Genomic DNA, 14,224 nt, shown 5'->3' with positions numbered 1-14,224 from the left:
AGAATAATGAGGAAAACTGGGCGTACACGGGGGTGTGCACCAAAAATGTACGGTGCTACAACCGCTCGATCGGTGAACGCACCGTGCATTTTGGGCCAAAAAACAGGCGGACGCCAAAAATAGCTCCAGACCACCCCTAGAGATACTGTATGAGAGCGGACGCCTGGGTCTGCTAATTAACGCTGATTACTACACCTGAATGTAATAAGCAATGCTGCAGCCTATTAAGTGAAAACCATTATTTCACTACCTGCAAGCCACACACAGCCCTCAAACACATTGGAAGCTTATCTTTCTACACTTCTCTACATGTAAAGGTTGGTTTAATTTTAGGTACTGTAAGATTCATTCTAAGACCTGCTTATATATGTCAAGGTAGTTATTTTATAACCATCTACACCCATTCAGTAAGTGTTTTTGTATACTTTAAAAAGCGGGACACTTAATTCACAGAAGTCGACATGTGTCAACTTTTTCACTGTAACACCAACATAACTTTATTTAAAAGTAAAACCAATGTGGGGACACATAGATAATGATTAAAATGCAACATTAGAACATAATAAATATACATGTAATGAGGGTAAAATGTTGTTTTATTAGGGTGTTTATTAAGGTAGACAATTGAGTTAATAGAAAACAATTATTGAATAACAGTTAGAATAATTAATTAATTGTCTTAATTATAGTTGAAAGGCAAGATTTGCAGTGCCATATATGTGAAGGGTATGCCACCGTGCACGGACGTAAGCTCACTCTTACGATCGGTGACACACGCTGAGTTTTCCATTGAAAAAAGGCGAGACCCATCCGTGCACTGTGGCGTACGCTCAGATATTTACGGAAGATGTCGGTGTGAAAACAGACGAGACCCGTCCGTATACGGTGGCATACGCGCTGTTGTACGCCAGTTAACGGTGTCTAAAAGGAGACCCGTCCGTATACGGTGGCGTACGCTCAAGTGTACGCCACTCCCCATTGTCGGTGTTTGTGACCGTCCGTATGCAGCTGTTCTGTGGGCGGACTTTCGCTCACCATCCGTGTACGGGAAATGTACGGTGAAACGGACCGTAGGTACGTTTCACCGACCTAACCAGAATAAGGCCCAAAGTGTAGAACCAGACAATCTACTAACTGTCAGTTTTAAATATTGCTGATTGGCTGTGCATAATCACCTTCTACTTTATCTCTACTTTATCTCTTCCGCAGGCTTAATACATCAACCCCATTGACTGGTATACTGCAATGATTTATACATGTGACTGGTTACATGTATACTGGGATTCACAAGGGAGGAGGAGATACAGAAGGATGAATGAGACATAGCAACTGATACACAGGGAAGAGGCATGCAGACTAATTGGATATAAAGCAGGGATGAGGAATACAGATTGGAAGGGATACGGTCATTGGGTCACCAGCAAGTTGTTAGACAGTCATTAGGTCGACATGCAGGAAGGTCGACATGAGTCTAGGTCGACAGGGTCATTAGGTCGACATGGGCTTTTTTTGCTGTTTTTTTAACCATGTGCCTACAGGTGGTATTTCATGCCCTACCATCCATAGGGCGTGGTGGGAGAACAAAATAGTGTGGCGAGCGTAACGAGGCACCGAGCCCAAAGCATGGAGAGCCATGCAAGGGGACGCGGTACACTTTAACTTGTGTCTATGTCGAATGTGTCGACATTTATGTAAAAAAGTCAACCTTTTGACTGTCAACCTAACCCATATCGACCAAATGAACCTGTCCACCTAGACTCATGTTGACCTTCCTACATGTCGACCTAGACACATGTCGACCTAAATGCATGTTGACCTAATGATGTTGACCTTATGACTGTGTAACAACTTGCTGGTGACCAACTGATTCACACCCGATTGGAAACATAGACACTGGGTTACAGCAGTGATGGATGAGACACACTCACTGGGATATGCAGTAAAGGACGAGGCACACTGGGATAATACAGGGATGAGGCACAGAGACTGGGCACAGGGACACTGAGATACAACAGGGATAAATGAGGCACACTGACTGGGATAGAGCAGGGATGAGGCACACAGGCTGGGGACAGGGCAGGGACGAGGCACACAGGCTGGAGACAGGGCAAGGATAGGGTACACACATGGGCGCCGGAACGGGGGGGGCGAGGGGGCAGCTTGCCCCCCCCCTAAAATTACTGAGGCGCTAAAGTACCGTTGTCTGGGGGCGCTGTCAGGGCCGGCGACAGGGGGGTCAAGGGGGACATGTGTGAAGGGCCCCGGCGATCTGAAGGGCCCCAGAGCCCGGCCGGGGCCCGTCTGTGTCTTGATGTATGTGTGAGGTCTTTTCTACACTCACATATCCTGCAGTGCTATGCGCGCTGGCGCCGCTGCGCCGGGTCTCTCCATCCGTCCTCCCTGTCAGACTCAGTCCCCTCCCTGCCGGCCGCCCTGCCCAGCGGTGTTTGATTGACACTTACAGTGTCCGACGCCGCGGCCGCCCGCCCCCTGCTGCTTCAGCGACGAGCGTCGCATGGGCATGGCATCCAGCATCCAGGTCCCCAGCGCGCTCCAACCCCATCCTGCTGCGGCCAGCGTGTCTGCCCTGCTGTGTATGGGAGGGATCCAGGCAGCAAAACAAAAAAAGTAAGTTGAGGAGATCTCTAAACTTGCTCACAATTTGAGTTAATGTACATTGGGGATGTATTAAGTTATGGGGAGTGTGTGAACAATTGATGTTCTGGGCATATGAGTGGTGTGGGGACATGTGCTGGACATATGAGGGATGTAGGGGCATGTGCTGGGCATATGAGGGATGTGGGGGCATGTGCTGGACATATGAGGGATGTGGGGGTATGTGCTGGACATATGAGGGTTATAGGGACATGTGCTGGACATATGAGGGATGTGGGGGCATGTGCTGGACATATGAGGGCTATAGGGACATGTGCTGGACATATGAGGGATGTGGGGGCATGTGCTGGACATATGAGGGATGTGGGGGCATGTGCTGGACATATGAGGGATGTGGGGGCATGTGCTGGACATATGAGGGATGTGGGGGCATGTGCTGGACATATGAGGGATGTGGGGGCATGTGCTGGACAAATGTTATTTTGTTACTAATAAAACTATAGTGTTTTTCTGTTACTCTATTACTATTGATGAAAACATATTTCATTAACTATCAGGGGGTAACATATAGCAATTTAGGGGGCGCCAAAATGAGATTATATCTTGCCCCCCCCCCAACCTAAAAACGTTCCAGCGCCACTGGGTACACATGCTGGAGACAGGGCAAGGATGGGGTACACATACTGGAGACAGGGACAGAGCAAGGATGAGGCCACATATCGGGAGAGGGAAGGGATGAGCCACAGGCTGGGGACAAGGACTGAGCAGGGATCAGGCTCGCAGGCTGAGAACAGAGACATGGTAGGGATGAGGCACACAGGTTGTTACAGGGATGAGGCACAAAGGCTAAGGACAGGGCAGGTATGAGGCACACAGACTGGAGACAGCAATGAGGCACACAGGCTGGGGACAGGGGTATAAACCCAATGTAGCTCAAAATTCATTGGGTTGATAGGCCATATGATGACACCTATAAAAGGTCGACATGGACTATAGGTCGACAGTGACTTTAGGTTGATATGCCAAAAGGTCAACGTGAAAAAGTTGTTTTTTTTTTGGGGGGGGGGGGGGGGGTGTCTCTGTCAACTTACCCTGTATTAGTGTACGGCATACGCCTTTTTTATTTAAAAAATCCTTTTAAAAACCATGACAACCTTTTCATGTCGACTTTTGGCATGTTGACCCAAAGTCCCTGTTGACCTATAGCCCATGTCGACCTTTTATAGATGTCGGCATATGGCCATGTAGACCGAATATAGGTTGACCCAATGACTGTATACTGGGGTCAAGGACAGAGCAGGGATGAGACACACAGGCTGGGCATAAAGATGAGGCACACAGGCTGGGGACAGGGACATGACAGGGATGAGGCACACAGGCTAGGGACAGGGCTGGGATGAGGCACAGACTGGGGACATGGACACAGCTGGGACAGGGCAAGGATGAGGCACAGGCTGGAGACATGGACACGGCTGGGACAGGGCAGGGATGATGAGGCACAGGCTGGGGACAGGGCAGGGATGAGGCAAGGCTGGGGACAGGGCAGGGATAGGAATGAGGCACAGGGACACAGCTGGGACAGGGCAGGGGTGAGGCACAGGCTGGGGACAGGGACACAGCTGGGACAGGGCAGGGCTGTGTAATACACTGACAGCAGCAGGGCCGCTGATTTTCCTCTCGCGATTTTTCCTCCCCTCCCCCTCCCTGCTCCATCTCCTCTGTTATTCCCGTCTCATGGCTGCTCTCCGCCGGCTACTCCGGGCTATCGGTGCCCAACAGCAGCAGCTATGGCCACCGTCCCCCGCACGCCTTATATCCCTGCGCCACCCGGGGCCCTCTCCCCCGGCCGGCTCCTCGTCCTCCGTGCTGCTGCTGGTGTCCGGGGCGGCCGGGGCAGGACTGGCGCTGGCTTGTTATGCCGCCTATCGTAACGGCAGCCTTCAGCACTGGGGAGAGCGACAGTATCGCGACACGGAGCCGCGACTCAACCGTGTCACAGAGGCGGAGGCAGGTTCGCAAGGCCGGAGGGGAGTAAGCATCCTGGTGCCTGTCAGTGCTGCCAAGGAGACGGTAAGAGGAGGAGGAGGAGGGGCACGTAATAATATACTATCTATCTATCTATCTATCTATCTATCTATCTATCTATCTATCTATCTATCTATCTATCTATCTATCTGGTATATGGGATAATATAGTGCACACACAGCAGATGGATAGGTACATTGTGCTGGTGACACATCCCTGTCATGCTGTCACCTGTTACCTTCCCCCTGTCACTTGCTGTCAACAGCACATTGTGACTGACCACCTAGTGTTCTCCCCTGTGTGTCACACATGCTGTGTATGTGATTTGTGTACTGTACTTCAAGTAATAATATATTATCTTTTGCATTTTTTTTATTTTCCACTTTAGTTTTTGACACCTGAACAGGGTGCGCATGGTCGCTGACAGCGCTTTGTGCAGAATGTAACATGGATGTAGGCTGCAGGTGGAGGGGGAGTTATGGTTATGCTGTGCTTGGGGGGGGGGGGGGGTTAGGATTAGGCCAGAGTCAGAACTCTGGGAGGCAATGGAGTCATCTGCCGCCGGCTCCTGCTCCCGGATGCCGGACGGGGTCCCGACAGTCAGGGCCGGTGGAAGTTTTTTTAGCACCCTAGGCAAAAATTCTAATATACGGCCCCCTCCCAGTTACCGCACTATCGCTAGTACTAAAGCCCTGAAACATTGATTGAATTTACACATCCACACCTCTGTTCTACAATCTATGGGTACATCGCTGTGAGGGACCAGTTAAGATATCTATATTGAAGGGAGTGTTGAAGAAAGAGGTGCAAGAGAGAGAGAGAAAAGGTGTAGTGCGAGCAGGAGTTATGCTGTGTACACACTTGTACAATCTGCATAAGATCCAGATGAGATTTTGACTATGGTTATGTCTGGGAGAAATGGAAAGAGAAAGAGGGGAGCAAGAGAAAAGGGAGAGATAGGAGGAGAGATGCAGTGGCGGATTCAGGGAGGGGGGGGCACCTAGGCACGTGCCTCCGGGAACCAAAGATATCGCCTGGCAAAGCTGTAACGTTTTTTTCCCCATAGGATAATATGGGACCCGCCAATTCCGACCCCCACCTAGTTCCGACCGCTGCCAGTTCCCTCCCTGGCATCACAGAAGCTTGTGGTTGATCTCATTCAATTCCAAATCGCTTATACCAGGCTGGTCCATATCGGTCAATCGGTTCCAGAGATATTGCATGTAAACCGATTTTTTTATTTTTGAAATGTAATTTCATGGCTGTTCATGTTCTTTGATGGCAGATTACTTTGGAACCAAACGTTTCAGTTTCACTGGACCAAAATCATTCAAAGCCCACTCAAATCAATATGATACTTGTCTCATGTAAATGATATAGCCGGTTAAATTAGATAACTGGTTAAAGAGGGGAAGGGGTGGTTTTCTCTCCCCCTCACACCAGATAATGCAGGGATTAGGCTGGTGTAAAGGGGGCCAACCTGGGAATGCATTTTCTGGTGTGAAAGGGGTATTATTTCAAATAGCCGGGACCTGCAGTGCTCTGAATACAACCAGGCTCTGCCACTATCAGTGGCTATCACTTCTGCCTGGCGGCGGCTGTCCCCCATTTACCGCGAGCATGTATTCTCCCTTGGCAATGAGCATGTAATCCCACATGGCAACGAGCATGGAACCTCTGGCAATGAGCATGGAACCCTTGGCAATGAGCATAGAGATAAGCAGCACTTATGTAGCATAATTTTTAATAGGCATTATGGTGTTTGGCATAATACATAATGGACATAATGGCGTGTAACTTAACATGTAATGGACATTATGGTGTAAATGTTTAATGCGTGCCTTTGGCAGACAATGTCCCTGTTTATGAAGCGTATTGTGAATTTTGGCTCAATGCGTGTGGCATTATGTGAATTTTGGCTCAATCCTAGTGGCATTATGTGAATTTTGGCTCAATCCGTGTGCCATTTTTTGAATTTGGCTCAATCTGTGTGGCATTATGTGAATTTTGACACAATCCATGTGGCATTATGTGAATTTTGGCTCAATCCATTTGGCATTATGTGAATTTTGGCTCAATCCATGTGTTATTATGTGAATTTTGGCTCAATCCGTGTGGCATTATGTGAATTTTGGCTCATTCCATTTGGCATCATGTGTAAGGGGCGAATATAATGGGGTCTAGTATTTTGTTGCATAATGTGTAGAAGTTGTATATGGTGTTGTACACTACACTCAAGGACATGCCCCTTGTTGAGTGGCCACACCCCCTTTTCCGGAGCGCGCCTTCGGCGCGCGCACAACTGCATCCTTCACTTTTGTCGCCATGGTGAGCCCGTGTACTTTAAATGCCAGGGCCTATTTTTAATCCCATTCCCACACTCTCTCTGCCACTCTCTTAGCATGTACACTGGCACCACTAACACTGCCCCTCCCCCACCTAAACCCTCTTTTATCCTGGTGCCCCCCTGTCATTTTATCCTGGATCCGCCCCTGGAGAGATGGGATGGGAAGAGGGTGAGACTGTCAAAGAGGGGAAGCATGGCGAAAATGGCAGGCAGGAGAGAGTAAAAAGAGTGGCAAAAAGAGAGCAAGATCAAGACAGGGAGTGAGTGAGGGGTGAAAGGAAGAAGAGCAGGGTTTGAAAGGATTATGGGGGGGATGCTCTAACATCCGTGCCCCCTTACCGCCGCACATCGCCACAGATCGCCTACATCATTATCGCATATGCTCTAACATATGCGATAATTATGGCAAAGGACAGCTCTCCTTTGCGGTGAGAGACAGCGGGTCCCATCCCGGCAGCTCCCGGCGCCTCCCCCCTCCCTCCCTTACCCGGCACTGCTGCTGCACCGGGCTCTCCTCCTCCCTCCTCCCTGCACCCGGAAGAGGATGCTAGTGCAGGGAGGAGGAGGTCACAGGTCCGGGCAGCCCAGCACTGGGCTGCACAGACACAGGTGAGGGGGGGTCGATGCGGGGCGGCGGTGGTTCGCTGCAAACGCCCATAGGCTTCTATGGGGCATCGCCAAATTTTTCTGGCGATGCCCCCTGTCACGATAACCCTGGCGGGGGATGCTTCGAGCATCCCAAAATGTGGTAAAAACCCAGATAACGGGGTTTTACCGCATTTTTAGTTTAGGGAATCTCCCACTCTGACAGCTATTCCTTTATCTTCCTCCTAATCCCCCCTCCCAGTACAGGTGACAGTATGTACCTCGCTCTGTCCCCCCTCACTCCTGTGCTAGTGGCAGTGGCTGTGTAAGGGGAGTGAAGAGTAGGGCTCAGAGGTGGGAGAAGTGTGGTTTGAAAGAGTTCTAGGTGACCATAAATAATTTTGTGCCCCCTCCCCCGGTACACTCACCAGGACCCACTCTTCCTTTCACCAGTAGCCGGTCACCTGGTCAGCGGCTCTGGCAGCTGGGTCTCCTGCTTCATGCAGGTTGCTAATGACTTGTTTCTCCCACTGGCTGGGTCTCCTGCTCGGCGCCGCCACTGGCCAGGGCTCCCACTTAGCGCAGACTCATGCTCGGCAGACCCACTGGCCAGGTCTCCGGCTCGGCGGCGGCGTTGGCCGGCTCTCCCGCTTGGTGATGCCAGTGACGGGTCACTTGCTCAACATAGCCACTGCCTGGGCAGCAATATTATATTTGAAAATAGAAAATATAGAGGGTGTATTGGATTGCTTTTAAAATACTTTATATACATGTTCATCCCAGCAAAGAGGCGCCCTCTAGTGGGCAGCGCCCTAGGCAGCTGCCTAGTGGTAACACCGGCCCTGCCAACAGTCGGGATCCCGACAGTCATTTACCCAACATCCGGATCCCGACTGTTAAAACACCGACAGACAGGATCTCGACAGCCACCAGCTATTCTCCCTTGTGGAGATCCACGCCCCCCATGTGCCCGCAAGGGGCTTTGTTGCAACCCTATACCACACCCCTGCTCCGAAGGGGGCACTTCTTCTCCCCTGCAAGTTTAAATCCTTTCATTGAAAGCCATTGATATCGCTTCTGTGGCTGAGTTCTGAAATATATATGTGTTCCATCTCTTTTTCTCTTTCTCTCTCTATATAGTATACACAGATTAAAATTTTATATAACGTTGTATGTGTGTGTGGTGGTGGTGGTGGTGGGGGGGCACCAATATACACCTTGCCTCCGGGTAACTGGGATGAACTTACGCCACTGGGTTAGGCTGCAGGGAGAGGAGGAGTTATGGCTATGCTTCGTGTGTGTGTGTGTGTGGGGGGGGGGGGTTAGGGTTAGGCTTCGCTGAGGGGTGATTAGGGTTAGGAGTATGGCTAAAATGCTTACTGGGATCTGTCGGCATTCTGGTCTACAGAATTCCGCTGTTGGGATTTAATGTCCAATCCATAGATTCTAAATGCATGGACATATTTTCTTCACATGCGAGAGGTGACAGGCTCCTGTTTGCTCTGTCAGTCTATGCATACATAACCTGTAAACAGATGCAGCTGCCTGAGTCTGAGCCTAGAATATAAATCTCCCTGACAGCTATGTGTGACTTCTGGTGGTGTCAGGCATTGGATGGCTATTAAATCCTAACTGAAGTCAATGTTGTAGGTAAGCTTTAAAGGTGCCCATACACCGTGCAATGTGCACTGTGCGTTTTGAACTAGATGCAATGCAATCCTAGTTAAAAAAAAGTACGGGCAGCACATACTGACTGGCAAGGGTGGGCACAACCATATAATTCATTGAACTAATTAAAAAGGAAAATAACACACACAACAAGGGAGTGACACACAGCCCAATTTAAATTTTACTTGAATCACACTTTATTTTTTCTTGCACATTCTGGATTTTTTATATTTCAATGAAGTATACAAAAAGCTAATAAAAGTTACATATCAAGGGCGCACAGCTTTATGCTGGCTTTAACATAACGTTGTCTCCTTGCCACTGTCCACATTCTGACCGTTGATAACTTCACTACATACCCATGGCTTGCAGAAGCCCTATCCTATTATAGGTATCTTATTAATTTTTGTATGATGCATAACTGGTGTATGTATCATTTTATTAGTTTGAGTTAATAATATATTACTGCAAGCCATTAATACAGTGGCTCCCAAACTGTGTGCCTAGGCACCCTGGGATGTTTGCAAGGGTTCCTCGTGTAGGGGATTCACGACCAAATCAATTTATTTTTGATCAAAGTGATAGGTAAAACCAGTGCTGGTGGCTGCCAATCATAAAATGTATTGACAATTAGAATCGCAGCTATGTTCCCCACCACATAACTGAACCTGAGGGTGACAATTAAGCACACTTTACTTTTTTTTTTATTTATCCATAAGAAACTTTTTGAGTATGGGTGCCTTGAACAAATGCTGATATTCTAGAATATTTGGGAACCACTACATTATTATATAGTATATATATATTTTCACAATATACTGTATGTGCTAGACAGACCTGATTCACTGCAACAGTAATGATGACGTCCCTGTTGCTGAGTCTGTGACATTTGATGATCTAGCTGTACACCTGCTTACAGCAATGAGAACCTTCTGTTAGCAGAGTTAAAGTGGCAAATTGCCACGGAGGTCATAATAACCTAGAAATAAATTATGTTAATGCGTAATGTACTGAACCCTTTGAGTGCCAACATCTCTGTGAGAGATGTTGAAAATATCCACTAAAAATGCCAGCGCCCCTCACATTTGTTATATAAATTCAAATTTAAAAAATGAGGTGTAAAAAAAGATTATATTTCCTATACAAGGTAAACATTACAGGTCATTATGTTGAATACAAATGTTTGCTTGCCAATTTTCCCACCTTTTTGACCAATTCACTCAAAGGGTTAATATTTCTTGAAACACTAGTCAAGTCTTACAATACAGTGAGAGTCCCAGGGATAGTCCTTGTTGTGAGTATCCAAACCTTGCTATTATTTATTAGTGCTGATAAGATTTAGGGGGATGAGTTCAGCATCCCAGCAGTCAGGATGCAAGCGTTCCCTACACCGAAACCGTAGTCTCCATTACTGCTGAGAGACCGCCAACAAAATCCCCACAACAATTGGGATGTCGAATGATGAGTAACCAAGGCAGGGATTGGGAGGTTAGGTTTAGGCAAGGGTGTAACTACCATAGGTGCAAGGGGTGCAGCTGCTATGGGGCCCAGAGCTGAAGGGGGGCCATCTGTGCTGTCTAACTAATATGTTTTACAAACATTTTTCACTATCAGTTGCTAAATAGGGGGCCCTTACAAACTTTTGCTATGGGGCCTACTAATATCTAGGTATAGCTACAGGAAGTCAACCGCACAAGATTAGGGGTTTAGCAAAGTAATTTGAATACATTGAACGACCCCCCTAAAATGTTGATCTCAAATTTGATCCTTTTTTTAATTATAAGTTGATGGGGGTGTGCTACCACTGGACAATATTTTACTTAATCGGTATATTGAAAAAAGGATTGTCACGATGTGATGCACCAAGAAGATATAATACACATAAAATGTAACCTTTATTCAATAATAAATACAAATTGCGAAGTATATAAAACACACACACAACAAATAAGTGGGGCAAACACAGTAGGGATGTGGTTTAAAAGTTTGCAGGCGTGGGCGTACTGTGTATGTGTGCCTATCAATTCCACTCTTAATTAACTCCTATTGACTTACTGTAATGAGTGAGTCTCATACCCCTTTTACACCAGAGCCGTGACCCGGATTATTGCCACTCCAGTCTGGGACGGGGCTTGGTGTAAAAGGGCAAATAAAAAATAACCCGGGTCCTGTTACCCGGTGTCCGACCCAGGAAATGTTCAGGGTCGGACACGGGGCTTCCCCGGAGTCAGGGGCCGTGTAAACGGGTAACCCGGGTCATCCGACCCAGGGACCCATTTCCTCCAATCAGGGAGCACCAACCTCCAGACTGCAGCGCCCTGAGGTCAGTCTGGAGGTTGGGCAGGGGCTGCATACAGCCTCCGCTGCTGTCTGTGGTACTATGCAGACAGCAGCAGAGGTGAATGGATGCCTGTGTGCGGCATCCATTCACCTCATGGACGAAGGCTGGGGGTGCACGGAGGCTGGGGGCAGCCCAGCAGCTTACCTGGACTTGCCCCCAGCGTGTCGGTCGTCATTGTGGGGGTGTCAGCAGGCATTGCGGGGGTGACGGTTGGCGGGTTTCCCGGTGCTTGGAGATGATGTCATCACCGAGCGCCGGCTCATGGCCCAAATTCACTGGCGTCCCCTACCCAGCATGATGCCGGGGGACAGCGGTGTAAAAGGGAACAACTGCCCCCCAACTGGTTTTTGGACCCGGATGCGACCCGGCAGTTTTGGTGTAAAAGTGGTATTAGTAATGCCGTATAATTGCTTTCCAGCAATAAATAGGAGTTTACACTGTACCTTGGTTTATTATTATGTACGATGTATATAATACATTAAATAGATACATTGTATATAATAATAAACCTAGGTACAGTGTCATATCTTATTGTAAAACTGCAGTAAGACACTGAACAATAAGCCTATTCTATTTTAAATCTATATACACACTCTTTTCTCTTTCCAGATGCATTAAAGGTACTTCATGTTATGTTTGTTTTTAAATGTGTGTCTGAATCAATTTTAACCTCTTAAGCATTTCACTAAAATAAGGAGGGAGACTACCTGTGAATTTATAAGCTGAACGAACACAGAGAGAACCTCCCCCCTTATCTTTTAACAAAGAATTCAATAAAGTTTAAAGTTTTAAAAAAGATAAAAAATTGAGTTTTCCTCTCTTTGGAGTGCATCCATAGTGCAAATCTTTTTTCTTATCTTCCTGACTAAAATTGTACACTGCTTGCCCGGATAGCACCCCCGCCGCATCACAATTAAAAAAAGGCGGTCCTCCAAAATCCCCAAAATAAGAGGGATTTCAAAATAATTGTGTGTGGATTACCAACCTCCCCTTCCCTCATCCCTTCTGAATAAGTATACTTTCCTGACCCCTGTCTGGATTCCCCCATTTGGGATGCCAGCATCCCCATCGCCAATCATCCGTATATATCACAATTTAGGACATACACTGTATTTAGCAATTATTGGGTTTTAGATCCAATAATTGTAATTTCTTTTTGCCATTATTCAAGGCAATAAGATCTTGTATACTGCCTGACTGTACCAAAAGCGACTCTCGGGGACAGTGGCTCCAAAATTAGCCGGTGCCAGCATAGTGTTTGGCATTAAGTGATCAGCAATCACTTCTTTCCTCTACCACGCATGCACAGAGTACAGACCACTGGAAATACAGGTCACGCAGTATGCAACAGCGGGCTAGCACTGTCTTCAGATGGCGTTAGCTGGTGGATCCAGACTCTGGAATGCTTAGCATTTCGGAGCTTGGTAAATCTGACAGTTTGACCACCCCCATAGAAACCTATGTAGGCTGTGGCGGCTGTCGGAAATGGAGGGGGCGGCGGTAGATATGGAGATATCTGCTGTGGTCTCTCCTTATATTTAGAGAATCCGCAATATTTGTGGGTGTCCCCTTAAAGCATCTGTTTTCGGGAATATCCTGCAAACCGTTATTTGATAAATAGGCTTCTAACTGTAGTCAGAGTTCATATGTATTTCACCAGCCTGTGGTAATCAGATAGTCGGCTTCAAATGTTGCACCTGAAAGGGAACCCAGTGTAGAATCCCTGGTAAGATCAGGTAGCACACTATGAATAATTCTAATATTTCCATAGCAGTTGGGCTATACTGTGGCTGGAGGCTGTTACGGCATTATTGCCATTTTAATCATATCAACAAAATTTAATTCAAAACAGAGAAATATGATTTCTTTACATTTTGAATGGTAATAACATAAGAGAGCTGAAGGCCAGAGCTCATTGTTCACATGTCATTAGGGGATCTGCATTATAGGTGGCAAGTCCGTAGGTCGCCATGCACAAGTCGCACATTGACAAATGGAATTTTATTTTTTTTTAACATCCACGTGGATTCCGATTGGGAATGGTTACTTGTGCCGAACACAGTGCTAGTGGACCGAATCAAGCCATACATGGGTAAGCACAACACTAATTGGGGTCCACATGCTCAGTTGCCGACATTGACTCCCAAATATAAGTGAAAAACGTATATCAACCTTTTCACGTGTCAATCTTGTCATATCTACCTTTTGCTAGTGTCAACCTTTTGTTAAAGCCGATCCAAGGGCATGTTGACCTTTTGATGTCGGCATATTGACTGTCAACCTAGATACTGTCTATTCGATGATTCTGATCCAAACCGTCATTAGTAGAAAAGCAGAATCTTTAATATATATGCTTTGCAGAGAATAGATGTACCTGTTTGGCTACAGTAATATCTTCTGCATGTAACCAAAGCTTCTCACTTGTGTCAGGTGCATACACATGGTGCCGTTTTGGCTATTTTACGACGGGCTAAAGCTGAGTACACACTGAGCACTTCCTGTGGTGCACACACATTCGTTCGGGATATCTGTCAGTGACATCACCAAACCCCCCACTACAAACTTAGTCACTGATGATATTGTCAGATTGAAAAAAAAACAGAGTTGGAAATAGTCCCAAAGCGCAAACGTTACTTCCTGCA

At 47.2% G+C, this 14,224-nt stretch overlaps 1 protein-coding gene across 3 annotated transcripts in view; it reads left to right on the top strand.

The window, feature by feature from the left end:
* Nucleotides 1-4,149: 4,149 nt before the first annotated feature.
* Nucleotides 4,150-14,224, top strand: part of MICU3 (mitochondrial calcium uptake 3) — a 131,905-nt gene continuing 121,830 nt past the window's right edge. The window contains exon 1 of one of the 3 annotated variants that reach the window (XM_083169858.1): nucleotides 4,150-4,686. In XM_083169858.1, the coding sequence (XP_083025984.1) occupies nucleotides 4,351-4,686 (336 nt within the window). In that variant the 5' untranslated portion in view covers nucleotides 4,150-4,350. The remainder of the gene's footprint in view (nucleotides 4,687-14,224) is intronic. The other 2 variants (XM_083169849.1, XM_083169840.1) reach the window with 2 other exon arrangements.

Source organism: Crinia signifera, chromosome 1, assembly GCF_055691185.1.
Source record: "Crinia signifera chromosome 1, ASM5569118v1, whole genome shotgun sequence".
In the NCBI taxonomy this organism is placed as follows: Eukaryota; Metazoa; Chordata; class Amphibia; order Anura; family Myobatrachidae; genus Crinia; species Crinia signifera.
The sequence above is the reverse complement of the archived record's forward strand: the minus strand, read 5'-3'. Positions and strand labels throughout refer to the sequence as shown.